Below are 27,728 nucleotides of genomic sequence, written 5' to 3'. Positions count from 1 at the left end.
GGGAATCGAGTCCTGCTGGCACTTCCCAGCTCTGGCTTTCTGGAGGAGGAGGAAGACCCCAGCTCCCCTAGCTGACCCTGAGGCACCTTCTGGGCCCAAATTGGAGGTGGCCCCGGGTACAGCTATGGAGTGTCCCAGGAGTGTTCCGCTAGTGGCATTGTATTGTTTTCACAGCCAGTTTCAATCTCGGGCTTCTACCCCTTGCCCTGCTGGCAGGGCATTGAGCGGCACCCGTTGCCGGCCACCTGGGTGCGGAGATCGAGGAGGGTGAAGGAGGAGCAACCCTGAGCATCTGCCATCCAGCTCCATCTGATCTAGAGCAAGTAAGTGGAGTTCTCCAGAGCCATCCCCCGTGTGGTGGGAATATCCCACCACTAGGGCTCCCGTCCCGTCCCTTGTCAGGGTTTGTTCCCCCAGGTTGAGGGTTCCTGTGCCCTGGGGTGGGATGTGTCGGGAGGAGAAATTGCCTCAGCAGAGGGGAGGTGGGCAGGGGAGCAGGCAGGCTCGTTAATGAGAGGCTGCTTTGAAGCCAGACTCATGGCTGCTCCCCACTCAGTTCCAGGATGGAGCGAATCAGGCGGATGCTCAGGAGGAAGACCAGGCAGGTGGCTCCAGAGCCGGCAGCAAACATCAGCCAGTCTGCCCAGGAGGAGAGCGGCCCCTCTGTCCCCGCAGGCAGGGAAGAGGCTCGTGGCCAGGGGAAAGGGAGGAGCTGCGTCGCCTGCTGGAGGAGGAGGAAGACAGCAGCTCCCCTAGCTGAACCTGAGGCACTTTCTGAGCAGACATGGAGGTGGCCCCGGGTTCAGCTGTGGAGGAGAGAGCCAGGGGAGGGCAGGAGCTGGGGAAGGCAGCTCTGGGGCTTCCTTTGCAGGAAGCCAAGGAGCCAGGAGCTGCGCCCCAGGGCCCAGCAGGAGCCGTCAACCACCCTGGCCGCAGAGGAGCCTCCCGCCAGCCCCACCCTGGCCCCAGAGGAGCCTCCTGCCTGCCCCACCCTGGCACCTGTGGCGCCTCCTCCCAGCCCAGAGCAGGAGTTGAGCAACTGCGGGACAAACACCAGCAGCTCTGTATTCTCCTGCGGGGCCAGCAGCTCCTCCGTGGGGTCTGGCAGCCCTGTGTTGCTAGGCTCCCTCTTTGGAGGTGAGGGGAGACCCAGGGGAAAGGGAGGAGGACTGGGGCGGTGGGGGACTAGTAACACCCTGTGCCCATCGGCTCGCCAAGGCGCCGGGACTGACCCACGTGAGCCCCACTAACACCAGTGGGGGTGGCACAGCCACGCCCATGGCAGGGGATGCTGGGCGGAGTCGGGGAGCTCCAGCCTCCCCTGATCATGTTGGGGGGGGGGGCTGACTGCCACGGGGCCCTGAGGCTGATGGGGCTGAGGGCATCTCTGCGAGGGGCAGGGTGGGGCCCTCACCGCCATGGGGCTCCTTACAGAGAAAGGGGAAACATGGAGCCTTCTCTGTTCACTGCATCCCCCAGCAGCAGAAAGGATTAAACTTTCTCCTTCCCTCCCTGGTGCAGACACCCCCAGTGCCCAGGTGTCGTGGCCTGAAGAGGAGGAGGAGCAGGAGGAGGAGGAGGAGGAAGAAGAGGAGGAGGATTTGTCCCCCATCTTGGTGATCCAGCAGCACCTCCAGGGCAGAGCTGAGGTACAAAAATCCCCCAGCTGCGCTGCCCCCGAGTCTGTCCTGCTCCTTGTTCCATCCCCACCCAGGCAGGGGGCCTTGTCCCAGAGAATCCCTGGGACCCCCCCAAATGGGGGACACATCTCCTCTGTTATCTGGCACCCCAAAGTGGGGACATTTGTCCCACACAGGCCAAGGTTTCCGCTCCCCACAGACACTGTCCCAGTTCCAACCCCATGTCTGTGCAGGGCTACACTGGTTTCGGGAATGGGGCGGCTTTCCCTGTCCAACCCCATGGAGGTCCTGAGCCCTGGAGCTGGTTTGGATTGGGCTTGGTCCCTATGTAACAGGCTCTCTCTTCCCCCACCCCACCCCCACTCCTAGCTGGTGGCGGACAGGGCCAAACAGCTCCGCTTCCTCCACGCTGTGCCTCGTCTCTGGTTCTCGGCACAGAAGCAGGGGCGGGACACCCTGGAGCCCCCGGTCTCCAAAGCGGCCCTCATGGAGAGCATTGCAGTGAGTGGGACCCCATGCTCGGCCTCTGGGGCGAGGGAGCCAGATATGGGAGGAAGTGTTAGTGGGGCCGGAGCGGGAAGCAGAAGACAGGGGGTCCTGGGGCGGAGCGCTGGGGAGCAGGGAAGGGGAGAATTGTGACACTGATGGGGAGCTGGCAGTGCGGGAGGGGAGGGAGGAGTTGGGGGGGAGAGAGGGAAGGAAGTTTGATGGAAGGGAGGAATGGGGGGCCCAGCTGGTTGGGGGTGGGGGTGACACTGGCTGTTTCTGCAGAGCACTTTGGGCTCCTCCCGGGGAAGTGCCAATGCGTCTGCAGGGCCTGAGTCTCACATGCAGTTTTGTTTCCTTGGGGTCTCCCAGGAGCTGATTGAAAATCTCCCTGGTCCATCAGAGCCAAGCTCCATCATGCCCAGCTCCATGGCCGCAGTTTGCAGCCTCAGGTACCAGGACCCTCCCGTCCAGCTGCCCTAACCCTGGTGCTGACCGGGCCCAGAGCCGGGAGTCACAGCTCCTCCCCCGCCTAGGTTCCCCCCCGGCTGTGGCTGTTCCCATCCCCCAGCAGAGGAGGCGGGAGTGTCCCCTCTTTCCTGTCCGGGGGTTGATTTCACTCCAGGAACGTTACAGCGGCCATAGGGAGGGGATCATGTCCATGGCAGTGCCAGTGCCACGCTGGTGCTGCAAAGTGTAACATGGGTTCCTCTCTCCTGCCAGCAAACTGAAGCCACTGCTCGCCCTGGAGCTAGAATCTCGCCTCCTGCAGGCTCTTCTGAACAGGATGTACACCCTGGGCACTGGGCAGGACACCATACACTTCCGGGTAGATCCTGATCCTACCTCTCTGGCCCAGGAGCAGGAGGAGGCTGTGGTCCCTGCTCCCTCGCTTTGATGGAGCTGCTGAGAATAGGGGAGGGGTGGGCAGAGCTGGGAACAGGCCCGGGACAAACTGGCAGGGGGGGCCCCTTCCCTCCAGAGGGCATTGCGTTACCCCTCCATGGCTGATCCCAGCCTTCCCTCCTCTCCTCATTCTCTGATCTCCTGCCTGGACTCTCCCAGCGATCCTACCTCCCACCCATTGGAGTTTGGCTGGTCCATATTCTGCTGGGTACCAGGCCCTGCACAGAGAACTGCTAAGAACAAGGATTGACGAGGCAGCAGGCATCCGGCCATGAACTCTTGCTAAGTGTCCCTGGAGTGATGTGAATGGGAGAGGCCAGGATGTGCCTTTTGAGTCTTGCCAGGGCTCCTGGAGAATCCTCCTAATTGTCCCCTGGCTGGTGTAGCCCCATGTCCCATGACTGACGGGTGATCCCTCTTCTTGCAGACTCTGTACATCAACTATTCGCAGAGCCTGGACATCCTGCTCAGGGGCCTTCTGACAGAGACCCCCACCGTGGAGAAGCTGCAGCACCTCCTGGAGGTGAGTAGAATGGACGGTCTGGGGTGGAATTGCCCCTGAACCCTGTGGGAGGGCAGCAAAGGAGAGACTAGAAGAGCCACATTTCCATTGTGTCCTCCCAGCTTGGACCCAGCCGGCCACACTTTCCCAGAGCTGCCAGTGCAGGGGGAAGGAGCTGGGACTATGAGTCAGAGCTCTGCACGGTTGCATTAAGCACTAACAGTGAGCACCAGGCCTGGCTGGGGCCTGAGAGACTGAAACCTCTGTGAGATGCAGGACATGGGCCTCAGAGAAAAGTCACTGGCTCCTCTCTAGGGAGACCCTGAGATACAGGAGGAGCCTCAGGGAATCAGCTCTTATGTCCTAGGGACACTGCAGTTCCCGGAGGGATTGTCCTCAGCGCTGTTCCATCCATCGTACCGAGGCCTTTGCAAGTTGGGTCTGGGGTCCAGGGCATGTGCCTTGATCCTGACGTGCTGTTCATGGATCAGGGGTTCAGAGCAAATAGACCAGCCCCAAGACTGACCATTGTCCCAGCCTGGAGAGACAAGCAGCTTGTGCCCAGCAAGACGTGGGCAGTGTCATGAATCCCCTTTTCAAACTCTGCGACCAGGGCTCAGCTACTCCACCCTGAGCACAAAGTCTGAGCCCCTTGGGGAGGGGGAGAGGCTGGTTTGTAGAGCATGTACGCCTGCCCACTGACCCTCCCCTGCCTCCTTCTCCCACAGCACGTCCATCCCTCTCTCCTGTCAAACAACACCCAGGAGAGAGCCAGGGCCGTACAGACCAGCGCGGCCCTGCTCCAGTTTGCCACCTCTCTGCCTGGATTTGACGTAAGTGACCTCTGACCCCAGCATCCTGCAGAGTCAAGTTCCTCATCCCCTGGCTAATTGGTCCCCCCTGGGTCCGTAAGGGACTGCGTTCCATAGGCCGCTGGCTGGCAGGGTTGTGCCTGGCCTCAGGGCCCTTGTTATTCTGGAGCAGCGAGGCAGCGACTGCTCAACGAGGGCCGTGCCCTGCTCCCTTTGCTCCAAGCTCCCTTGGGGACAGAGAGGAAGAGAGCTGTCACTCCTGTCCCCCAGGACCTCCTACAGAGGGGTGGGAGCAGAGCTCAGGTCCAGGGGCACAGGGGAGCTGAAGGGAGAATGTTGATGGATTCCCCTCTCCTTCTCCTTCCACCAGACCTCCTCCGCCTTCTCCAAGGCAGGTGAATTCGTGCTGCAGCTGGGTCTCTGTGTATCCCACCCAGCCAGTGACATCAGTCGGCATGCCAGGGGTGGGATATATTGGCTTTACTGGCTCCTGCTTCAGAAGAGGGGTAAGAAACCCAGCTGGGCAATGGGACCCCATGGAAACGAGCCTCTGGGAGACAAGCTCCAGCTGGCCGTTTGGACGCCTCTAGAACTAAGGCCTCTCTGATTAGACCCGCTGTAGCGGGGAAGAGGAACCACAATAGAAAAAAGGCCCCTCCTTTGAGACTCCCTCTGCTGGGCAATGGGACCCTACAGAAAGAAGCCCCCTCCTCTGAGACCGGCCCCAGCTTAGATGGTGACTCTTTCTCTCCCCCTCTATCTGAATTAGGGAGATGAGTGTGAAAGTGCCAAGGAAATTGGCTGCTTTATCTCATAGCCCGGCTCTGTTCCCCAGCCCAGGGAAATCAGCCCACCCCCGTATGGGGCAGCCAGCTCGTGAGGGGACAGGAACGGAGCTATTGAGACACATGGAGGGAAAGAGCCCATCATGAGGGCAGGGGCAGGAGCAGGCACCACAGGAGATGGACACAAAGCTTGTAGGGTGTCACCAGTTGGGTAGCCAGGGCCAGATCCTGACTTCAGTGGGTGTGGGGGGGGGTCTCAGTATTAGACACCCCCATGAACAGGCACCCACTCCCAGAGCACAGTGACAGTAAGGGTCACATGATTACTGTGATGGCTGAAACAAATCCCCCTTCTGGTACTAACCCACCTGGCATGGACCCTGCGATTTCATTCGGCCGCGGATGCCATGAGGAGCCTGGCCAGTGTGCACCCAGAAGGAAACAGGCACTGAAAGCGGAAGGCCAAACCTCCCCAATGGGTGTGTCTTTCTCCCCCAGGGCTCAACACCAGAGAGGCCCCAGAGGTGCCAGGACGGGCTCCATGACCCCGAGTGCCTGGGGTATAGAAATCTGGCCAGGGTGGGAGAGGTAAGGACTCTCGGCCGGTGCATTGCAGTAGCTCAGGTGTGGAGCTGTCTCCCCCTGCAGTGAGTGTGTCATGGACACAGGGCAAGAGCCTGCTCCTTATTTCCACAGAGTATGTGAGGCTCCTGGGAATGTCCGTGGGGTGAGGCGTGGGAATGAACCAGATCTAAAAGACCCCGAACCTCTAGTGGGTGAGCTGCAGGAGCTATCGCTGCTGGGAGCAGTAGGGATCCTGTGTTGTCTGTGTGAGCTGGGTTCCAGAGTGCGCAGACACATTCCCAGCATCTCATGGCACCTGCGGTGAATCCTGCTCCAGAAAGAGCTTTTTGATGTCTCAGTGCCTGCAGCCTCCTACTGAAGGGGGTTCCTGGTCCATGGGACCCCAAAGGTTGGCTGCCCCAGGACTCTTCTCCACCTTGTGAGACACTCGAGGGATTTGGAGCCTGGTTCTGGGCCATTATAAGGGCTCTGGTTCTTTTGGTTTTAGGTCTTTGGTGAGCTCTTCACGGAGGAGCAGAGAAGATGTTTCCTTGAGGCGGGGCTGCTGGCCATCCATGACCCCCTACTCCGCATCAGCCAGGCTGGCCTGGTGCTGACCTATTCCATCTTGGGGGAAGCCGGCCAGCTGCTAGAGGACGAGATAACCAAAGAGGCGTCAACTGGGGAGGGAACCCCAGGGCCTTTCACCTCCAGGCCATTGAAAATCACTCCCATCCCATCCCCATGCGCTGACCAGGGAGCAAGGAGAGGGTGACCCCAGACAGGTGCCATTGGTCGGTGCCAGCTTGTCCCCTGAGCAGCTCAAAGCAGGGCAGACCCAGCAAGGCTATTTCCTAACAGGCGTCACATCAACACGACACACTGCCATTGCTCATGCTAGGGGCTGCCAACTCCCCTAGCCACCTCTGTGAGCCTTTCATCCCCCTCGGGGCCTCAGGCCGGTTCCTAGAGCTCTGGTATCATGTTATCCCAGCCCCCACCTGCTCTGGGAGAACTGGAGGAGTCAGTCAGCAGAGGCTGCTTAAGTGCCCCATTCACCAGAGCCACTGCCCATGGTGTCACATTAAGGACATGGGGATCCCTTGGGGAAAGGTGTCCACTTCCTCTCACCCCCCGGCACTACTGCCCAAAGCCTCCCAGCCCCTCAGCTGGAGGGGGCGAGGGTGGCTGAGGGGACTCAGGGGAGCGGAGCTGGATTCCCACTGGGTTGAGAGGTAGAACAGCTCTCAGGGGGGGACTGAGAGGAGTGAGGGCAGGAGTTCATTCCACAATGGTGGGAGAGGGGATGGAAGTCACTAGAGAAGAGAGAAGATTTCGTCTCGGGGGTTGGGTGGGGGAATCCGTCCCTCAGACGTGGGGAGGAAATGTTGCTGGCTCCCGGTGCCGTTAATACCCTTCATTCTCGTGGGTGTCGGAGTCTCTGATTGATCCTTGTTCCCTTGCAACAGGGGGACATCACAGCCAACATCATGGTCCAGCTGTTTAATATCAGGGTCTTGGGCCAGGTGCCCGATGCCCTGCAGGGGCTGTGCTCTGTGGGGCAGCCTTGAAGACCCCCCCCCCCCAGCATGACCAGCTCCCACCCCCTGCCGCAGGTACTGCTCTGTCTCACTGTGCCTGGGGGGAAGGGCTGGGGGGAGCGGCCATAGAGCCCCCCGCAGCACTGAGAGAAACCAAGGCTGAGCACCTCACTCTGGACACCCTGCCCCACCCCGACCCCTGGAGCTGGGGCCAGGCCAGATACTGGTTGGGAAGAATCAGGCTGTGGGGCTGGCCCAGAAGTGAGAGCATCCGCAGAGCCAGGGGTTATGCTCAATAGCCATTGCAGTCTGGGAGGGGTGGCCTGACATGGAGCCCCTCCCCCGTCATCACTGCTCAGACCCTCCCATGGCCCCTGTCATCCCTGACACAGCGAATGTCCGACCATCCCCCACCTGGGGCCCAATGCACCCACCTGGTCTCCGAACCCTTCCCAGCCAGGAATGAAACTCCCCCCGAACACCCTGGGGCAGGGGAGGAGCCTCCCCATCTGGCAGGTGGGAAACTGAGATGCAGAGGAAGGGCTGTGGGCCTGGTCACACAATCCTGGGTGTAGATCTGGGAAGTGGTCTGGGTCCCGGCCTAGAGCCTTTCCCGCAGGGGCACCTTCGCTTCTGCCCTTTGTTCTCCCCTCCGGCCAGGGGGTTTGTGAGTGTGAAATGAACAGGGGGACGGGGTCCTGGCACACAGCCTGGATGGGAGCTCCCCTTGGCTTGGACCCCAGGCTCAGAGACATCTTTGTCACCCCGCTGTCCTTCTCTTATTGCTAGGAAGGGAGTCCCCAGATGAGGGGTCTCCAGGCCTCCAGTAAGTCATCCTCATTCCTGCCCGCGTGTACCCCCTGCCCTGCCCTGCCCTCCGGTTTCTCACTGTTGACTCTGGCTGGACTCTTGACTCCGGTCTCTGGCTATGACTTTGGCATGACCCTTCTTGGCTCCAGATTTGGGTTCTGAACCCCGGCTCAGTATTCTCCTTGCCTTTCCCTAGCCTCGCTCCAGGCCCTCCACCCACCCACCCACTCCAGCACTGCCTCCTCCTCCTGATCTTCCCCAACCCGTCCGATTTCGACTACACGGATTCGACCTTTGCGTGGATACGGTCTTTGGCGTGTACTTCTGACCACCCGGCTTCGACTTGTGGCCTGGACATGGACACTGGCTCCGGTTCTGCCTGGACATACTCAACAGCCAGCAGCAGTAGAAAGGCCCCACCATTAATCAAAGCCTAACCCCGCCCCATGACCCCTTAGTCCCTCCCACCTGTCTCTGGAAGTCCCGCCCCATGGGGGTATTTCTTCGTGGTCAAGGCGGCCACATGACTGGAAGCCAGGTGTGTCATGTGACCCCTCTAAGAACTCCTCCCACCACCCTCTACCAATCAGGATGGGTTTCATCCTGGAAGGACCACCCCAAGAGGAGATTTGACCAATCAGGGCAAGCTCTGGGGTGGGAGGGTGACCCGTCCTGACGTGGGTCTTGTGACCCCTCTAGGAACTCCTCTCACTGCCCTCGACCAATTAGGATCGATTTTGTCCTGTCAGGACCACCCCAAGAGGAGATTCTGACCAATCAGGGTGAGTTCTGGGGCAGGGTGACCCATCCGGGAGTGGGCTGTTTGACCCCACTAAGAACTCCTCCCAGGGCCCTCTGCCAATCAGAGTGCAGCACCATCACCTCATAAGTCCCAGTGCTGGACAGACGAGGCCATCTCTTACCAAGGACACATGGTTTAGAAATCGTGGGAAGGCTGCTGAGAGGAAACCTGGACTCCTTCACCACCCCCGTGAGAACTTCGGACTCTGTCTTCGCCCCGAGGGTCTTTGACCATCCGCAGAGAAAGCGCTACATCAGCGATAGTGCCGAGGAGGAGGAGGGAGCAACCGAGGGGAGCCCTTCGGCTCAGCCGTTGATGGATACACTGGAACCCGAACCCAAAACCCAACTGCTTGTGAGACACCCCAATGAGCATGGTGGCCTCTCTTTGTCCACCCCCTTAGAGGTGGAATGTGATTGCGGCTCGGGGGAGTCACCGGCGCACAAGGTGTACACAAGTAAAGGAATGATTAAGTCAGGGGTGAAAGTAACTTCCAGGATTTACTGGTACTGCCGGGGTCCTGAGGGGGCGTGGCCTCAACTGGAAGAGGCGGGGTCTCTCAAGATTTAAAGGTCCTGGAGCATCAGCTGTGGCTGGGAGCCCCAGGGCCTTTAAATTCCCCCCGCAGCTCTGGCAGCCGGGTTCGAGTGTGGATTTAAAGGGCCCAGAGCTCCCATGTTTGTGGGGAGCCTGAGCCTTACCCAGCTGGAGCCAGGATTTAAAGGGCCCGCAGCTCCTGCCGCTGCGGAGAGCTCTCAGCCCTTTAATTCCCTGCCCCAGTCTGGGTGCTGGAGCTGTGGGGGGGAGGGAATTAAAGGGCTCCGGGATCTACGCAGCCACGGGGAGCGCTGAGCCCATTAAATCCTGGCCCCAGCCCAGCTGCTGGAGCTGCCAGGGGAGGAGGGGGGAGATTTTATGGGCTCTGGCTTCCCAGCAACCACCGGAGCTCTGAGCCCTTTAATTCCCGGCCCCAGCCCAGCTCCTGGAGCTGCGGGGAGAATTTAAAGGGCTCTGGGCTCCCCGCAGCTGTAGGAGTTCTGAGCCAGAGATGAAAGGAAGCTGGTACGTGCCAGAACGGCGCAGCGGCAAGAGCCAGTATGCTGTGCTGGACCGCACCGGCTTCCTCGGCGGGGATTTAAAGGGCTAAGAGCTCCGGCGGCTGTGGGGAGCCCAGAGCCTTTTAAATCCCTCCTCCCCTCCCACCGCAGCTCCAGCAACCGGGCTGGGGCTGGGAATTAAAGAGCTCAGTGCTCCCCATAGCGGAAGGAGCTCCGGGCCCTTCAAATCTCGGCCCCAGCCCGGCAATGCTCTGGCTCCCTGTAGCCGTGGGAGCTCTGAGCCCTTTAATTCGCAGCCCCAGCCTGGCTTCCGGAGCTGCGGGGGCGTATTTAAAGGGCTCTGGGCTCCCCACAGCCATGAGATCTCTGAAGCAGAGATGAAAATAAGCCATTACGGGCCAGTATGGCGTACCAGGAAGAGCCAATATGCCGTGCCGGACCGCACCAACTTCCTCAGCAGGGATTTGAACGGCTCAGATCTCTGGTGGTTGCAGGGAGCCCAGAGCCCTTTAATTTTCCCCCGCAGCTCTGGCAGCTGGGCTGGGGCCAGATTTAAAGGGCTCAGTGCTCCCTGCAGCTGTGGGAGCTCCGGGCCCTTTAAATCCACACACGAATCCAGCTGCCGGAGCTGCGGGGGGAATTTAAAGGGCTCGGGGCTTCGCGACGGCCTGAGCCCTGGGCCCTTTAATTTGCCCCTGAGCCCAGGGTTGATTTAAAGGCCCTGGGGCTCCCAGCCACAGCCGATGCTCCAGGACCTTTAAATCTGGAGGCCCCGCCTCTTCCGGTTGAGGCCACGCCCCCTCAGGATTCCAGCAGTACCGGTAAGTCCTGGAAGTTACTTTCACCCCTGCTGTGAGCCCTTTAAATCCCAGCCCCAACCCAGCTGCTGGAGCTGCGAGGGGAATTTAAAGGGCTCTGGGCTCCCAACAGCTGCCGGAGCTCTGAGCCCTTTAAATCCCCGCTGAGGAAGACGGTGCGGTCTGGCACGGCGTACTGGCTCTGGCTGGTACTCCGTACTGGCCCGTACCGGCTTACTTTCACCTCTGGATTAAGTGACGGTCGAGGTCGTGAGACGTTCCATAGAGCTCTCTTGGCCGCAGTGCCCATGACGGAAGGTGGTACGTTGCGTTCCGCCATGACATTCATAAACACATCCCATCTTTAAGGTCCATGTCTGCTAGGAACAGAACGTGTCTGGGTCACGGCCCTGACTAAGTCGAGCATGTTAGAACCATTAACCACAGAGCCTTTGAACACAAAAGCCCCTTTATCATTCCATGAAGAGAGATTTGTAGCCTGGCCCAGCTTCTTTAGCAATACGAATGCATTTTTCTTAGAACGCTTCTTCACGTTATCCAGCACCTGCTGAGCAACAGAGTGTGAGGTCTTTGGTGTTTCTGGGGGGTTTCAGTTACATTCAGTCTCTGTTCTGGTAGAAACAGACTGATTTTCACTTTCTCCGCATCGCTCGGCTTCACGTACATTAGGCACCTTTGAAGCTCGGCGCTGTAAGGTTTAGCCTTTTAGTATTCGGCTCAGTCGGTTCTTTGAAGAACAGACTCGTTTCATCATCCAGTAAGTGAGTTGTGGTCGGTTGTTAGGCCCCCTGAGGATACAGAGGTCACCAGTGTTCTGAGTGAAGCGTCAGATTTTTCCCAACTCTCTTTAGAATGCCGTTCTTTTAGCCCCCCCGCCCTCCGAGGACACAGCGTCCATCAGTTTTCTGAATGAACCATCAAACTGTTCCCAAATACTAGAATATAGGGGAGCGGTGACGAGCTTATGGTTTTGGGAGAATGGTTTGTCAGTCCTTGGTGTTTTATTCACAACCCCTAGAGTGCATTCTCCAGGTTTGTGAATGTGTGTGGTTCTGCGCACGTTCAGAGCCCCTCGAGCGCATGATCCAGGTTTGTGAATGTGGGTGTTTTCTCAGGGTTTGGTGTGGCAGTGGCTGCTGAGGAACTGGAGTTGTGGTTGTTGTTTTTCCAGAGTCTTGTTTTGCCCTTGGGTTTGACGGATATGAGGTTTGGACTGCCCAGACGCTTCATCTGCACTCTTGTGCTGTTTTGCGTTGTTAAAAGTCTCAAAGCAGATTCCTGGTTCTTTGGCGGTTCTGGAGGAGGTGTCCTTGTAGCGCGGACTAAGCATTGTCAGAAAAGTTGCCCATGCCTATGGGGGTGGGGGGAACCATTTTACAAAACTGAACTTTACCATCTTTCTCACCCACACCTATGTATTCACTTCAAATACAAAACCTCACACAACAACCCAACCAATAAGCAAAATATATTTACTGGGCTTCTTCCATCCATCAGTCACTGATGCTGGTGAATTTTCCCTTTCAGCTGTCTCGTTCCCTTTTCTTCTGAGCTTGTTTTCCCTCTGCTCTAAGGATCTCTCATGTTTTCACCGTAATGTGGAGCAAACAACATTATTATAAAACACGTGAAACCGTCTTGTAAACTTAAAAACTAAATATTCATTAGGGTGTTTTTCTGTTTAAAAAGTCACAGCTTTAAAGCAAATCATCCAGTTCAGGCTATACGAGAAACACAGGTTTTGAGTTTATTTCTACCACTTAAAACATAAACCAAAAAACAACAAACAAACAAACAACAACAAAAACCTCAAAAACATTTTTTTAAAATACATCTCATTTTGCAGAATAAAAACCAAACTGCTTTTAAAATCCATTTTAAACCACATTTTGCACAGGAAAAAACCCTGTTGGTTTGAAACAAACCAAGTACTTTTAAAACCCTACACCTATGCCTTGCCCAGACCTCTCTCACACACAAATCAGCAGCTTTAGAAACACACTAAACCAAGTTTGCCTCCATATACTTTTCAATAACCCCCACCTCCCCATGCATTTAAAAGTCAGTTGCAAAAAAGTTCCCTTTGACTAAGGGATCATGTGTTGCAGGCACATGCTTGTTCTGTTCCCCCAATGTGTGTGTGGGCCTTCAGGTTAAAGAACAAGCAAAAATGTTAGTTACTATTACCACTAAATCCCTATACAAACTGTGCAATACTTAAAGTTTTTTAAAACAGTATTAAGCACAACTATAGTTAAAATGGTTTTTACCTTGGCCTGGTGGTGAACAGCAGCTTAAAGTTACTGGTTCCATGTGTCAGAGAAAAACTCAGTTCTCGCTTTTTCTTTGGGTGCAGCAAAATCAAATACTTTATTATTTCTCCAGTAATTACAATGGAGGGAGAGAGTGTCCTAGGACACAGGGTCGCCCCAGTCCCGGACAGGTCTCTCAACTGGTAAACAATTACAGCAAGCATTTATACCTTTGTTACAAACAATAACTAGCAATAATACAGATGATAATGAGCAACAACTGCATTTTGTTTATACATAAGTGTAACCCTTCTGCCCCTCTAAGTTGGCAGCAACAAGGGCCGGGTTCAGTATCCAGGGGGGTTCCGTTTCAATAACGCATGCAAAACCGGCTCGAGCCCCCACCCAGTGACCTGGGACAATTACCTACCACCCCCCTCTAGGAGGCAATACTTCTCCACTCGCAAGCACGAAGTCTGAGTGTAGCAAAATCCTTTTAATAAAGGAGGGAAACAATGCGGCATCACGTTGGAGAGACACCACAAACAGGACTATACACAAACCATAAGCAAAACCCACCTCCAAGTACATTTGGCACTGTCCTTAGGGTCTTAAGTCCAATCACCCCAAAGTCCAACAACCCAAAAATCTCAGTCTCTGGTCAGTGCCACCCCAGAGTTCAAAAGTTTATCTGCAGAGTTTTACCCCCCCCAGCCTGGGTGGAAATGGGGGGGGGTCACACACACAGGGTGTTAAGGGACACCTTACGTGGGCCAGGGCCGACTGCCCCGCTTCTCCGTGGAGTTCTGCTGCAGCCTTCACAATGACTGGCTCCACTCCACCAGCTGTGCTGCTCCTTCAGCAGACCCGTGAACCACGTCAGCCGTCCCCGCAAACTGCTCCACACTGCTCACTGTTCCACGGGCTGCGCCAACGTGCTGCAGACTGCTCCGCTCTGCCAGCTGCTTGGTGATAGATCTTCAGGCTCTCCCACTACTTAACACAGCACTCAGTGATCTTAGCTCAGTAAGCTTAGCTCTTTTAGTGATTTCAGCTCTTAGTGATTTCAGCTTGTAGTAGGAGAGCCCCAGTGCCACATGGCCCAACGTGAATTCAGGTCAGCAACCTCCAGATGGACTCCTAAAGGATTCAAAATTAGCTCTGCTCTTTAACAGTGGAGAGAGGAAGAAGTGCAATTGGTGTTCCAGGCCCTCAAAAGGGGCCCATACCATCAGGCACACACACCAGTCCCCAACCTCTCTTCCTTCACTGGGTTTTGGAACCCATGTCCCTTGTCTAGCAAGTACTATTTAATGTAGGTTGAGTCATTTTTGTCATAAAGCAGTCTCATAGTTCCTCATTCACATAATTAAGGTAACAGCCCTTTTTTTCCCTTCCTGCCCCAATAACAAAGAAATTGGGGATTCCACAGCTGTGAAAATAACCATTCCATGCTGCTGTGTGTTATGCTAAGTGGAGTGGGTTTACCAATGCAAATGTGCATTCCTGAAATTCCTTTGCCCACTTCTCATAATTTACCACCAGATGTCAGGGTAGGGCTCATCCTGACTCTGCTTACATCCTCCCACCAGCCGAGAATTTGTTGCCCCGACAAATCACATTCCCTACTATACCAACTTACTGGTCCCCTCCAAAGGGCCTTAGATAGCCCACTTTAGCTTTTACAAACCTGTGTGCTAAATGTATTGGCTCTTTACTAGTCACCCCAGGTGCATCGTAAGTTAACCGTTTTACTGGTCTTATTACCCTGTCTCGCCTATTGAGAATTTCTGTTGCTGTGGTAGGGGGACATCCTCTTGAGTGACGGGTGGGAAGGTTTCCTGTGAGTTTCCCTCAGGTACTGGCATAGGCCCCTGCATTTCTAGTTCTAACAGTGGAGGGTCGAAGGTGCTTGTGACATCTTCCATCTGTATGTCGCCACTGTCCGGTAATCTATGTAAGTTATCACACGGGGGTTCCACCAGTGGCTCAGGAGTGTCAGGAATGGGCCTAAATACTTCTGCCATAGGGTTTAGGATGGAAGAGGAGGTACTTTCTTTTGATTCAGCTGATCGAGACTGCAATCTCGTTTTCATTCTAGGATACACCATGGTTGTGTCTTCCTCCTCAGACTCACTCTCAGATGTGCTGAGTAGGGGTAAGTTAGCTGCAGGGGGCTGGCTGTCCACGTTGGAAGGTGGCTTTGGTACAGCACCTTCGTTCTGCCCAGTTGCCTTGTTGTGGCCCATCTTATAAGGGCTGCCTACCAATTCCCCCACCGGGAGCAAAAGGTTTCTATGCACGGTCTTTGTTTGCCCTGGACCCTCTTCAGGTTTGATCTTGTAGACCGGCAGGTCTCCTAGCTTTTTCATCACCAAGTAAGGTATTGCTTTTCATCTGTCAGCTATTTTGTGTTTGCCAGCAATACCCAAATTTCGCAGCAGGACTCTGTCCCCTGGCTGGAGCTCTTGCAGACGTACTTTAGAATTATATCGATGTTTGTTGCGGTCTGCATTCCTCCGAGCTGCAGATGTAGCTAAGTGATAAGCATCCCGCAGCTTTTTTCGTAGTCGGGATACATATTGCTGATGGATTTCATAGCTATCGCCATCCTCTGATACACCAAAGCACAGGTCTATGGGTAATTTTGGTTCTCGCCCAAACATCAAGAGATATGGGGTGACTTCCGTAGCATCGTTCTTGGTGGCGTTGTAGGCGTGCACCAGAAATGCAACATGTTGGCTCCAGGTTGCCTTCTGCTCTGGCCGCAAAGTCCCTAACATATCTAACAGAGTTCGGTTGAACCTCTCTGGCTCAGGGTCACCCTGCGGGTGATAAGGCGTTGTCCTCGACTTTTTAATTCCTGCTATCCTCAGCACCTCCTTTAGAAGGTGACTCTCAAAGTCTCGTCCCTGATCCGAGTGTATCCGGGCTGGGAATCCATAAACTGAGAAATATTTTTTCCATAGTACTCGAGCGACAGTGGTGGCCTTCTGATCACGTGTGGGATATGCCTGCGCATATCGCGTGTAATGGTCGGTTACTACTAGAATGTTTCCAATATTCCTTTTGTCCACTTCTAAAGACAAGAAATCAATGCATACCAGCTCCAGAGGTTTGTTGCTGGTGATGTTCTTCAGATATGCAGCCCTCGTGGGCAGAGTTTTCCTTTGAACACATTGAGCGCAGGTCTCACATTTTCTGCGAACATCTTCAGCCATTCGGGGCCAATAGAACCTATTGCGGGTAAGTTCCAGGGTCCTCTCCATCCCTAAATGTCCAAAGTCATCATGCAGGGCCCTCATGGCCAGGGCTCTGTACTCTTTTGGCAGCACTAGTTGGCTCCGTTGCTTTTGTAGAGGGTCTGTGGTCATGCGGTGTAGCACTTCCTGAATCAGTTTTAGCTTGGTCCATTCTCTCAATAGTAGTTTGCCCTCTGGGGTAGGTGGGACAACCGCAGCTGAGCCTCGCCCCTCCCTTTTGGCAAGTAGTGTATCACGAATGTCAATATATTGCAGCTGGGCTTCCTGCCAGTCAGCCGCATTGAGCACGGGCAAGGGAGATTGGTCCAAAGCAATATAGTTCACCGAAGCAGAAGGCACGCATTCAGAGGGCAGGCCCAAAGCTTCAGCAACGCATCCATGAAGGCTCTCATGGGCCTCTGGCTCTCGGCGACTCACACTGCAAATAGCTCTCACTCCATCCGTGGATATCACAGCAACTCCTGGTGCTTGTGGACGCCTGGACAATGCATCTGCATCTACATTGCTTCTTCCTGATCGGTATTGAATGCTGAAGTCATAGCTAGCCAAAGCAGCCACCCATCTTTGCCCTGTAGCATCCAGTTTAGCACTTGTTAACACATAAGTCAGTGGGTTGTTGTCTGTCCACACCTGGAACTGAGCACCATACAAGTAGTTTTGAAATTTCTCAGTGATGGCCCATTTCAGGGCCAAGAACTCCAGATTGTGGGTGGGATAGCGTGTTTTACTATCAGACAGTCCTCGGCTGGCAAAGGCTACAGGTTTACGCTTGCCTTCCACCTTCTGGTACAGTACTGCTCCCAGACCCTCCAAACTGGCATCAGTATGCAGGATAAATGGCTTGCTTGGGTCAGCAAAGACTAGGACAGGGGCATGAGTTAGGCAAGTAATGATTTCTCGAAAAGCCCTTTCACATCTCTCATTCCACCGTGGCCCAAAGAGTTCGAAGGGGCCATAGTGTCTCTGCACAGAAGGTCCTTTATTTTTGGTCTTAGATTTGTTCTTGCTGGACTGATATCCCCTGGTAAGATTATTGAGGGGTTTTACAATTGTAGCATAGTTTTTTACAAATCTACGGTAGTAGCCACTAAACCCAAGGAAAGTCTTGAGTTCTCTGTAGTTGCTTGGACGTGGCCATGTAGTGAGTGCTTCTATTTTATCAGGATCAGTACTCACACCCTCTTGGGACACGATGTGGCCCACATACTTCACCGAGGTCCTGCAAAACTGGCATTTGTCAATTGAAAGCTTCAAACCATAATTCTCCAACCTATCAGGCACTTTAAGAAGTTTTTCTTCATGCTCTTCCAAAGTTCTTCCAAACACAATCAAGTCATCCAAATAAACTAACACTTGCAGTAAATTCATGTCTCCCACAACTTTCTCCATAAGACGTTGAAATGTGGCAGGTGCTCCCCAGAAATCCCTTGGGGCATGCGTTCGAACTGATAAAACCCTAATGGGCAGATGAAGGCTGTCTTTTCCTTATCTTCTTCACCCAGAGGGATCTGGTAGTATCCACTTCGAAGATCCAACACAGAGAGCCACTGGCTTCCCAGCAAACAGTCTAAGGCATCTTGGACTCGAGGCATTGTGTACTGGTCAACCACAGTACAGCGGTTTAGGGTGCAGTAGTCAATACACATCCGGATTTTCCCATTCTTTTTACGGACCACCACAATGGGTGAGGCGTATGAGCTGCGGGACTCTATAATGATGCCATTTGCAGCCAGCTCTTGAAGATGTTGTCGCACATCTTCCATCTCGGAGAGAGCAAGCCTCCTAGATCTCTCTCTGAAAGGTCGGGAGTCATGTAGTCTGATGTTGTGCTCTACTCCTTTTGCACATCCCACATCCCGTTCATGCAGTGAGAACACCTTGGGTCTTTCACAAAGTTTCCTCCTCAGGCGATCTTTCCACTCCTCCGACAATGGTGAATCTCCAAAGTCAAACTTTGCTGGGTCTATTGTCGGAACTTGAGTCTCGCACTGGGGTTTCACAATTGATTCAGGCTCGAAGAGGTCTGCTATCTTTTGTTCTTGCTTCACAACAACATCTCGACTTGTTTCATTAGCAATCAGTATAGTCACCTTTTTCTGGGCTTCAGCAGGTAGGGTTATGACTCCACTGGGGACCAGCACTCCTTCCGGGAGCTCTTCTTCAACTGGCTGCTCTATTATTGCTAATGCCCCTTTACTGCCTTTCAGCCTGGTACTCATGACAAGCACCTCTTGCTCCGTCCTTGCGGGCACTACTAAGGGGGTTGTGCCCATGTACTTCAGTGCCCCAATCGGTAGCTCAGATGTCTCCTTTTTAGCGCTCTCAATCTTCCTATAGGCTTCAGCACAAAGCGTATGGATCATCAGGGTACTCAGGTACTGGTCCCCAGCCCGTCGTCTGCAGTAATCCGCGAGCACCTTGAAGAGACTGGAGTTGGTCCCTATCAGCACAGACACATCAGAGGTCCCTTTAGGGTCAGGGCATATTAAGGCAGCTGTGTCTACCTCTTTCCTTACCCCAGCAACCTCCTTTGGGAATTCCAGGTGCACTATGACATACCCTGGGTAGGGGTATTCATCCATGCTGAGGCCACACAGACCAATGCCAGTCAGTGGCTGTACAGGCAGGTGCCTAAGCATCTGTTGGTAGAATGACTGAAATATAATAGTCACTTGAGACCCAGTGTCAAGCACGGCTTTACACTCCACCCCTTCAATCCTCACCATGACCTCTGCTCGAGGCCCTATCAGTCCTGCAGGGATCCCAGCTGGACGGTCTCTTCTGGGGGAATCTTCAAATCCTGTAGGCCTAGGTGGTCTCCGTCCCCAGACCTTCTGACAGCTACTGGGTCTCTCCCAACTGATCCTCAGCTTTTCATACACTAAGGAGGGGTTCTCTTCCTTATGGCAGTTAGCAGCACTGTGCCCATCCTGACCACACCGGTAGCAAAAGAATTGTCCTTTCCCCCTTCGCCAGAGTGCGATAGTGGCTCTAGATACTGACTTCTTCATTGTCACAGTCTGAGGCTCCTTATTCCTGGAAATCTTAGCTCGGTCAATGGTGCTTTGCAGCTCAGTTATCCGTTCCGTCAGGACCTGCATTTGTTGGGCAAGTTCCTCTGTGGTGCTCACCATCAGTACACTGGCCATTTGCAGTGGCGTTGTGCTGGCTGGTTCCAATGTTTGGGCTTCCCAACACTCGCTGGCAGCCTGCCTTTCTTCCTCTTCCCTGATCTCCTTTATCAGTTGGGAGTAACTTGGGGGATGATTCTGCCGTTCTTTTAGTCGGAGATGAAGTAGGATCGGGTTCTGATACTGAGTCCCTCTTACAACTTGAGCCAGTCTGGTCTGATCCATCTGCTCAGCAGTCACTGCTTCCCTCATAACAGCTCTCTGAAGTAGTCTCTCCAGCCTCTGTATATAAGCTGAAATTTTCTCACCCCTTTCCTGTCGGGAATCAAGGAATTTACAGTAACTGTCTTCAGGGCTCTCTACGCTCCCAAAGGTATTATCAAGGGCCTCTAGGCAGTCCTTCACACTGACCTCAGGGTCAATGAGCTTCAGGGTGCGAAGTACATCTAATGCTGGGCCACTAAGTCTCTCTATTAGACATCTTCGCTTTTCTACATCAGGTACGGCCCACTCCCGCAGCATTTCAGTGGTATGCTCCAACCAGGGTTCAAACTCCTCTTCCCCAGCAAATAACCTTAACTTACGACAAGAGTTTGACGTAGCATAGGCCAACACAATCTTTTCCAATATATGCCTCAGTGATTGTGCCCAATCATTGGCTGAGGCTGCCGCCTCTGAGCTAGAAGCTGCAGGACTGGGCCCAACAAACCCGACATATTAGCCATTATACAAATAGTAATTCCCTCAAAATATAAACACAATTGTTTCCCAATACAGTGGAACACTCAACAGGTGCTTGCGAGGGGTACTGACCCAGGGATCCCGGATGAGCCCCCAAAAATGTAACCCTTCTGCCCCTCTAATTTGGCAGCAACAAGGGCCGGGTTCAGTATCCAGGGGTTCCGTTTCAATAACGCATGCAAAACCGGCTCGAGCCCCCACCCAGTGACCTGGGACAATTACCTACCACCTCCCCGGGCGCCTCTAGGAGGCAATACTTCTCCACTCGCAAGCACGAAGTCTGAGTGTAGCAAAATCCTTTTAATAAAGGAGGGAAACAATGCGGCATCACGTTGGAGAGACACCACAAACAGGACTATACACAAACCATAAGCAAAACCCACCTCCAAGTACATTTGGCACTGTCCTTAGGGTCTTAAGTCCAATCACCCCAAAGTCCAACAACCCAAAAATCTCAGTCTCTGGTCAGTGCCACCCCAGAGTTCAAAAGTTTATCTGCAGAGTTTTACCCCCCCCCCAGCCTGGGTGGAAATGGGGGGGGGGTCACACACACAGGGTGCTAAGGGACACCTTACGTGGGCCAGGGCCGACTGCCCCGCTTCTCTGTGGAGTTCTGCTGCAGCCTTCACCATGACTGGCTCCACTCCACCAGCTGTGCCGCTCCTTCAGCAGACCCGTGAACCACGTCAGCCGTCCCCGCAAACTGCTCCACACTGCTCACTGTTCCACGGGCTGCTCCAACGTGCTGCAGACTGCTCCGCTCTGCCAGCTGCTTGGTGATAGAACTTCAGGCTCTCCCACTACTTAACACAGCACTCAGTGATCTTAGCTCAGTAAGCTTAGCTCTTTTAGTGATTTCAGCTCTTAGTGATTTCAGCTTGTAGTAGGAGAGCCCCAGTGCCACATGGCCCAACGTGAATTCAGGTCAGCAACCTCTAGATGGACTCCTAAAGGATTCAAAATTAGCTCTGCTCTTTAACAGTGGAAAGAGAAGGAAGTGCAATTAGTGTTCCAGGCCCTCAAAAGGGGCCCATACTATCAGGTACACACACCAGTCCCCAACCTCTCTTCCTTCACTGGGTTTTGGAACCCATGTCCCTTGTCTAGCAAGTACTATTTAATGTAGGTTGAGTCATTTTTGTCATAAAGCAGACTCATAGTTCCTCATTCACATAATTAAGGTAACAGCCCTTTTTTTTCCTTCCTGCCCCAATAACAAAGAAATTGGGAATTCCACAGCTGTGAAAATAACCATCCCATGCTGCTGTGTGTTATGCTAAGTGAAGTGGGTTTACCAATGCAAATGTGCATTCCTGAAATTCCTTTGCCCACTTCTCATAATTTACCACCAGATGTCAGGGTAGGGCTCATCCTGACTCTGCTTACATAAGCCATCCTGCTATCTTATTTTTCTCACTCCTAGAAGACACCAGTCTGCATATTTGGTTTATCAGTTACAAGGTCGTAATAACTTTTTACACAGTTCTTTCCCTCTGCCTCACACTATCCTTGCTTCTAGAAGTCTCACGTCATTAGGGTTACAGCTGGGCTAACTCTTGCTAACTGACTGACATGCACTAAGATCCCCTTCAAATCCTTATTAATTCTTTCCCTGCTTCCACACATGCTCAGCAGATCACGCTGCAATGAAGATAGGCACCATTATTTTCCTAAGACAGCCTGGGCAAAGAGTGGCATTATACAATGTATAGTTTCAGAGTTCAAGCCAGCAAGCCCTACCTCTGTCTGCCGTCCAGCAGCCTTTCAAGAAAGTTTCTGTTGAAAAGGACAGTCTCCAACAGACCTGAGGTTTTTATACCATCTTAGCCCATAGTTCAAACAGACTTCAGCATAGTAGCTAGCAGGTTAATTTAATCCCCACAGCTCTAAACTAATAGATCCTTAAGGACTTTAGGCACCCGTCCCATAGCACCCCCTGTGGTGATCTGGGGTGGGGGAACCAAGCTGTCTGCACAACAGGGCTTTTTTTTTTCTTTTTTCCTTTTTTCTGTAAGTTAAAATAAATGTTTCTGTGGGGCCTTCTTAGAGTATCCATTTCCAAGCGGGGGGCCCTTTGCAGATATCAATGAATGTCTTGGGGCTTGGGTTGTTTTTTTTTAAACACGTTTCTTTCATGCTTAAAGTTTGGGATGGGGGTGTTTTCTAGAAAGAATGACCCAGAGCATTCAACCAACTCCAGGGCCATATTTAATCTGTCCAATAGTGTTCCACCAACTCCTGGGGTCATATTGAAACTGTCTAATTGAGTTCTGCCAACTCCAGCAGTTATATTGAAACTGTCCAATGGCATCTGCAAATTCCTGAGGTTTTATTTCATTTCATATTAATCAGAACTCACCATCCACCCCCACCCACCCCCATCAAATTTAACCCTATGGCAACAAGGGTAAGTAATCGCAGTCACCCTGGCTATTCAGTGAGGGGGGGGGGGGTTAAACCCACTCAGTTCAACAGGATAAGTCAACTGTATTGTACTCAAAAACAGGTCTGAACAGCCTGTTTGTTTTACTGTAAGCACATTTCTTAGGATTTTCCCCCCACCCACAACATACATTTCAGCTTTTGCTGTAAATGGGTCACTTTTACCACAAAACCCACAAGCGCTAGGTTCTCACAAACAATTTTTTATTTAAAAGACATACAGCTCCTTGAAACCAAGCCAAGATGCTTCATTAACACTTTTAGCTCATTTAAGGGCCAAAGGCCTTCGAACAGAAACACAGATAGTCACAAAGCCCTTTTCAATAGGGTTTATTTTTAAATTTACAGCTACCAAGTTTTCTATCGCATGTTTGTCCCCTCACCATTCTCTAGCTGAATCCTTTTAGATTCCTTACAAATAGTCTTTTCCTTAAGCAGGAATCTGTAACTTTTTGTGCAGACTAGACGGCCAATATCACGCCGTGTCGTGGATAAACGACCCCGTGTTGTGTTTGGATCAGAATCACACGAGGCCCCTTTATTACGAGCATGCGGGGGGCGGGGACCAGCGAACTGGCTTACCCCTGAATAGAGATTTTTCAACAGGTTTTATAGCAAAAACCCCACAATTCGTGATACACACATCCTTGTTCACATGATTGCCATAACTGGAGAAATGCTGTGCAAGTGAGTGGAGACCCTGACTGTGTTTTAAAGAAAATGAACCAGAAGGTGCCTCCAATTTTTCCACTCCCGCTGTAAGCAGGTTATTTTCTTTAAAACTGTTAGGGATTTTAAGGGGTCCCACTCGCCCCAGACTGTGTCCCGCTTGCCCCAAGTTGAATTAGCTGAGCATAATTAACATTAGGCCATTATAGGTCAGCTTGATATTAAGACATAGGATAGCTGGTATGGCATAATCAAAAGGCCAACAGGAGAAAGGGGAACCAACACCTACTGATAATTGTAAAACATGGCCTAGTATAACAGCATATTAGCAATGGAAAATTAATAAAGAGTCTTGTACAGTGTAACCGCACGTAGGTGGGCACACATATAGTTAGGAAAGGGCTTACTGTAGAACTCTATTAGAAACAGTTGTATTAAGCAATTTAGTAAACAATAAGGCGTTATTACCAATTAAGATTTGTAATGTGATAGGGAATTTGCCAGACCACCACCCATAGGGTCAGAAGCAGACTGCATCCTAACCCCTGCCTTTCAGGCCCAGGCCTGTTAGCAAAACCCAATTGCTATATAGGACAAAGGTTAACTTCTGCAATTCTTGTTTGTCTATATAACATGGGCACGAGGGGTGGTGGTGGTAATAAAGAAACCAGAAAAAGGGGAACTAAGGGAAGCTCAGCTAGAATGCAACAAAAGCCTTATCCAATGCAACCGCAAAGGAGGGGTCTTAAGGCAGACAGACTACCAACGAAAACTGTCAAAGAACAATAACAGGAAAAAACCAAATAAGGAAATCTAAGTACGTGTTAATTTGCGGTTTTAACTTTTATAAGCTTGGTAAAATTTGTAACAGGCAGAGGGGAGTTTTAACCCTCTCCCTGCATGCATGCTTGTACTATAATAAAGGTGCCTCAGTGTGTCTGTCCCAAAATCAAAGGCGTGGTCAATTTTTCCACGACAATTCACAGTCAGGGGCTCCACTCAGCTGCACAGCATTGAACAAGCTCCCCCCTTGCGCTAAATGTTCTTGGCTTAGGCACAGACATTGCACAGCAGAACCTCTGGCAATCATGGTGTTTAATCAGCTTTCCAAACCCAGCTCAGCACATAGGCCCCAGAGCTTGTGGTTTATATCCACTGAAGTCCAAGTCACCCAGTCATGGGGCTGTTGGCCTGGCGCATCTATGACACAGCCCTCGCAAACTTCACAAAGCTTTTCCCTGAGGCATTTCTTAAGGGCAGCATAAACAGCAACGCGTACAATAGTCCGCATGACTTTTTTACGCTCACGATGTGGCACTGGCCCAGTTAGTTCTATGCCAAGCCTCCTCCGAAACACCTCATGGCCATCATCCTCAGAGTCCTCTTCAACAATTTGTATCCGCATTGAGCAAAACCAAGGTGGGCCCGGTTCATCTTCCCTGCTTGATGCAACGCTGTCCAGGGCTTCCAGGCCGTCTAGAAAGGCATTGTCGAGCTGTTGAGAGATTTTCAGACCAGAAACAGTGTAAGCACCCCACTGTTTGTTTTTACACAACCCCCGGTTCCTTACCAGTTAAGAAGCGATTGCTTCTTAATCATTCATTTATCTGTGTGATGTCTTTTCCATTCACCTTGTCCACTGGTGACTCCCCCCAGCCTCAATCACATTCCACCTCTAAGGGGGTGGACAAAGAGAGGCCACCATGCTCATTGGGGTGTCTCACAAGCAGTTGGGTTTTGGGTTCGGGTTCCGGGGTATCCATCAATGGCTGAGCCGAAGAGCTCCCCTCGGTCGCTCCCTCCTCCTCCTCGGCACTGTCGCTGATGTAGCGCTTTCTCCGCGGATGGTCAAAGACCCTCGGGGCAAAGACAGAGTCCGAAGTTCTCACGGGGGTGGTGAAGGAGTCCAGGTTTCCTCTCAGCAGCCTTCCCACGATTTCTAAACCATGTGTTCTTGGTAAGAGATGGCCTTGTCTGTCCGGTGCTGGGATTTATGGGGTAATGGTACTGCACCCTGATTGGTAGAGGGCCTTGGGAGTAGTTCTTAGTGGGGTCATACGGCCCACTTCTGGACGGGTCACCCTGCCCCAGAATTCTCCCTGATTGGTCAAAATCTCCTCTTAGGGCATCCTTAAGGCAGTCCTATCGGGTCAAACCCATCCTAATTGGTAGATGGCAGTCGGAGGAGTTCTTAGAGGGGTCACATGACCCACTTCTGGACGGGTCACCCCACCTCGTAACTCACCCTGATTGGTCAAATCTCCTCTCAGGGTGGTCCCTCTGGGATGAAACCCATCCTGATTGGTAGAGAGTGGTGGGAGGAGTTCTTAGAGGGGTCACATGACACACCTTACTTCCAGTCATGTGGCCACCTTGACCCCGGAGTTAAAACCCGCCATGGGGCGGGACTTCCGGTGACAGATGGGAGGGACTCAGGGGTCAACGGGTAGGGCTTGGGAGGGTCAAGGGGAGGGGTTAGGGTTTGATTGATGGTGGCATTCCTGATAAATACCAAGATTACACGGATACCTTCGAAAGAAATGTGGACTCGTTACCTCTGGACCGGGACTATGACCGCCCTGTTGACCTACCACCTTGGCTGAAAGTTGCTTTTCCCTGTATTTATGCATTGTTGGGACCAGAATTAGTGGATCTCCCTGCGTAGAAGTCATGAAAACCAGTCCTAAGAGCAGGCCCTTTTTGGGAAGAAGAAATGTGGGACTCTGCTATGCCTCTCTTTAGACAATCAGCTCCTGAACAAAGTGATCATTTGAAACCATTACCCACTGCTGTGAATCCCACAATTGTTGGCTCACAGGAAATCTGCAAAGGGTTTCATCAAACTTCATCTGCAAGGATTTCCAGTCTAACACTCGTTTGGGCAAGGGACAAATGGAAGACAGATTTCAAAACACACGACAGACATTTTAATGGTCTGATATGCTATTTGAGCTAACTAACGGTCCCCTGACCTTGCAATACTTCATCAGTGATGTATTTGGGGATAGTGTCAGCTATTTGGGTGACATACGTCTCTTTTTGGAGAACCCAGAGCAGCACACGCAGCACATCCGAACCTGGAGAGGTTTCGGCAGCATGGTCTCAACACAGAATTGGAAAAGCGGAACCTCCAGCCAACTCTCCACAGAGTTTTGGGGGTACATCCTCTCCCCAGAAGATGTTACCATTGATGCAAATAAGGTGGAAGCCATTCATAAATGGGGCGAAGTTGGAAGTCCTCAAGAAGTGCAGCGCTTCCTAGACTTCACTCATCCTGTGAAATCGAGACGTGCTGGCTCTCAGTGATGCTTAGACGGAAAACCACGCACCCCACACAGAGGCTGGAACCAGCCACTTCCTGGTTGTCATGAGGAGCCATGATTTCTCCAGGAGCTGGGTAAAGGGCACAGGGATAAGCCTCTCAAAGGTAGAGGAGGGTCATGTGAGGAGAGGGTCTAAGAGAGGAGGAGCGTGGGCTAGGCTCTGTATTTGGGGTTGGCAGGGATCGAGAGAAGGGAGAGGGCTGTTAGAGGGCAATGCGAGGTGGGAGGGGGGTCGGAGATGGGGGCAAGGCCTGAAAAGTTCAGCTACTTTAGATCAACTGTGCCAGAGAATCACTGGTTGAAGTGACTGAAAGCTCTGAACTGGGGCTGGCCAAAATCCTCCTCCTCCTCAGATGGGAACATCCCAAAAGTCTGTAGAAGCTCAGCCTCTGAGGTGAACGTTGTGGCCCTAACCTCTTTCTGCTCTGTACCTCACAGGATTCCAGCCGGCTGTTCCAATCCAGGAGGAAAACTGTGCCACCGAAATCTCCCAGCACCTGTGCAGTGAAGTGCCACTTAAACCTGATGTGATGCACAGACCTTGCCCTGGCTGTCTGCACAGGGCTGAATTTCACCCCGTCAGAGTGTAAGGAAATAATTGGCTGAAAGCCTTTTTCTTTTTGGACATCTGTCTAGTGGGAAAGAACCATGGGGATTTTTAACCTGTTTCGCTCCCATGCCTGGTGCTTCAATGATGCAGAGACGTGCTGATGCATTGGTTGATTTCCCCACCTTTTAATCTACTCTCTCCTTCTCTTTCAATAGGTATTCTAAGGCCCCCCCGTGCATCATATGGGCATTCTTGGGGGTGCAGATGGCATCAGACCTGCACCTGAATAAATAATAGGGAATGAAATATGCAGACACTAAAGTTCTGCAGCCAAATTCTCAGAAACCTTCCTCTTCCATGTAGGATCAGGATTTTGGTTTGAATTGATTTTTTTTTTTAAAAGTGCTACGCAGATGCTACACTGTAAGAAGAGGAAAGAGAATCAAAAACTGAAAGATTGTTACTAAAACCAATGAACAGCTGCAGAGAGTGGAGACCCGGCAAAGCAAACAAATGAATACTGTGAGTAAATAACCTGAAAGCAAATGGGGAAGAAAACCTCATCTGGGTAATTGTGGCTCTTGGGACAAAAATCGGGTTCCTGGGTACGTAGCCTGGCTGAGATCATCCCTT

General features: G+C 52.5%; 1 protein-coding gene across 1 annotated transcript; it reads left to right on the top strand.

The window, feature by feature from the left end:
* Positions 1 to 1,596: 1,596 nt before the first annotated feature.
* Positions 1,597 to 27,488, top strand: LOC120396816 (maestro heat-like repeat-containing protein family member 1). The gene is made up of 11 exons (XM_039521941.1): positions 1,597 to 1,649; positions 2,010 to 2,141; positions 2,499 to 2,578; positions 2,850 to 2,955; positions 3,460 to 3,555; positions 4,263 to 4,367; positions 4,717 to 4,852; positions 5,630 to 5,719; positions 6,204 to 7,311; positions 26,984 to 27,131; positions 27,311 to 27,488. The coding sequence occupies exons 2-8, from the start codon at positions 2,127 to 2,129 to the stop codon at positions 5,674 to 5,676; spliced, it is 585 nt and encodes a 194-aa protein (XP_039377875.1). The 5' UTR covers positions 1,597 to 1,649; positions 2,010 to 2,126; the 3' UTR covers positions 5,677 to 5,719; positions 6,204 to 7,311; positions 26,984 to 27,131; positions 27,311 to 27,488.
* Positions 27,489 to 27,728: the final 240 nt, after the last annotated feature.

This window comes from Mauremys reevesii, linkage group 2, assembly GCF_016161935.1.
Source record: "Mauremys reevesii isolate NIE-2019 linkage group 2, ASM1616193v1, whole genome shotgun sequence".
NCBI classification, from domain to species: domain Eukaryota; kingdom Metazoa; phylum Chordata; order Testudines; family Geoemydidae; genus Mauremys; species Mauremys reevesii.
The sequence above is the reverse complement of the archived record's forward strand: the minus strand, read 5'-3'. Positions and strand labels throughout refer to the sequence as shown.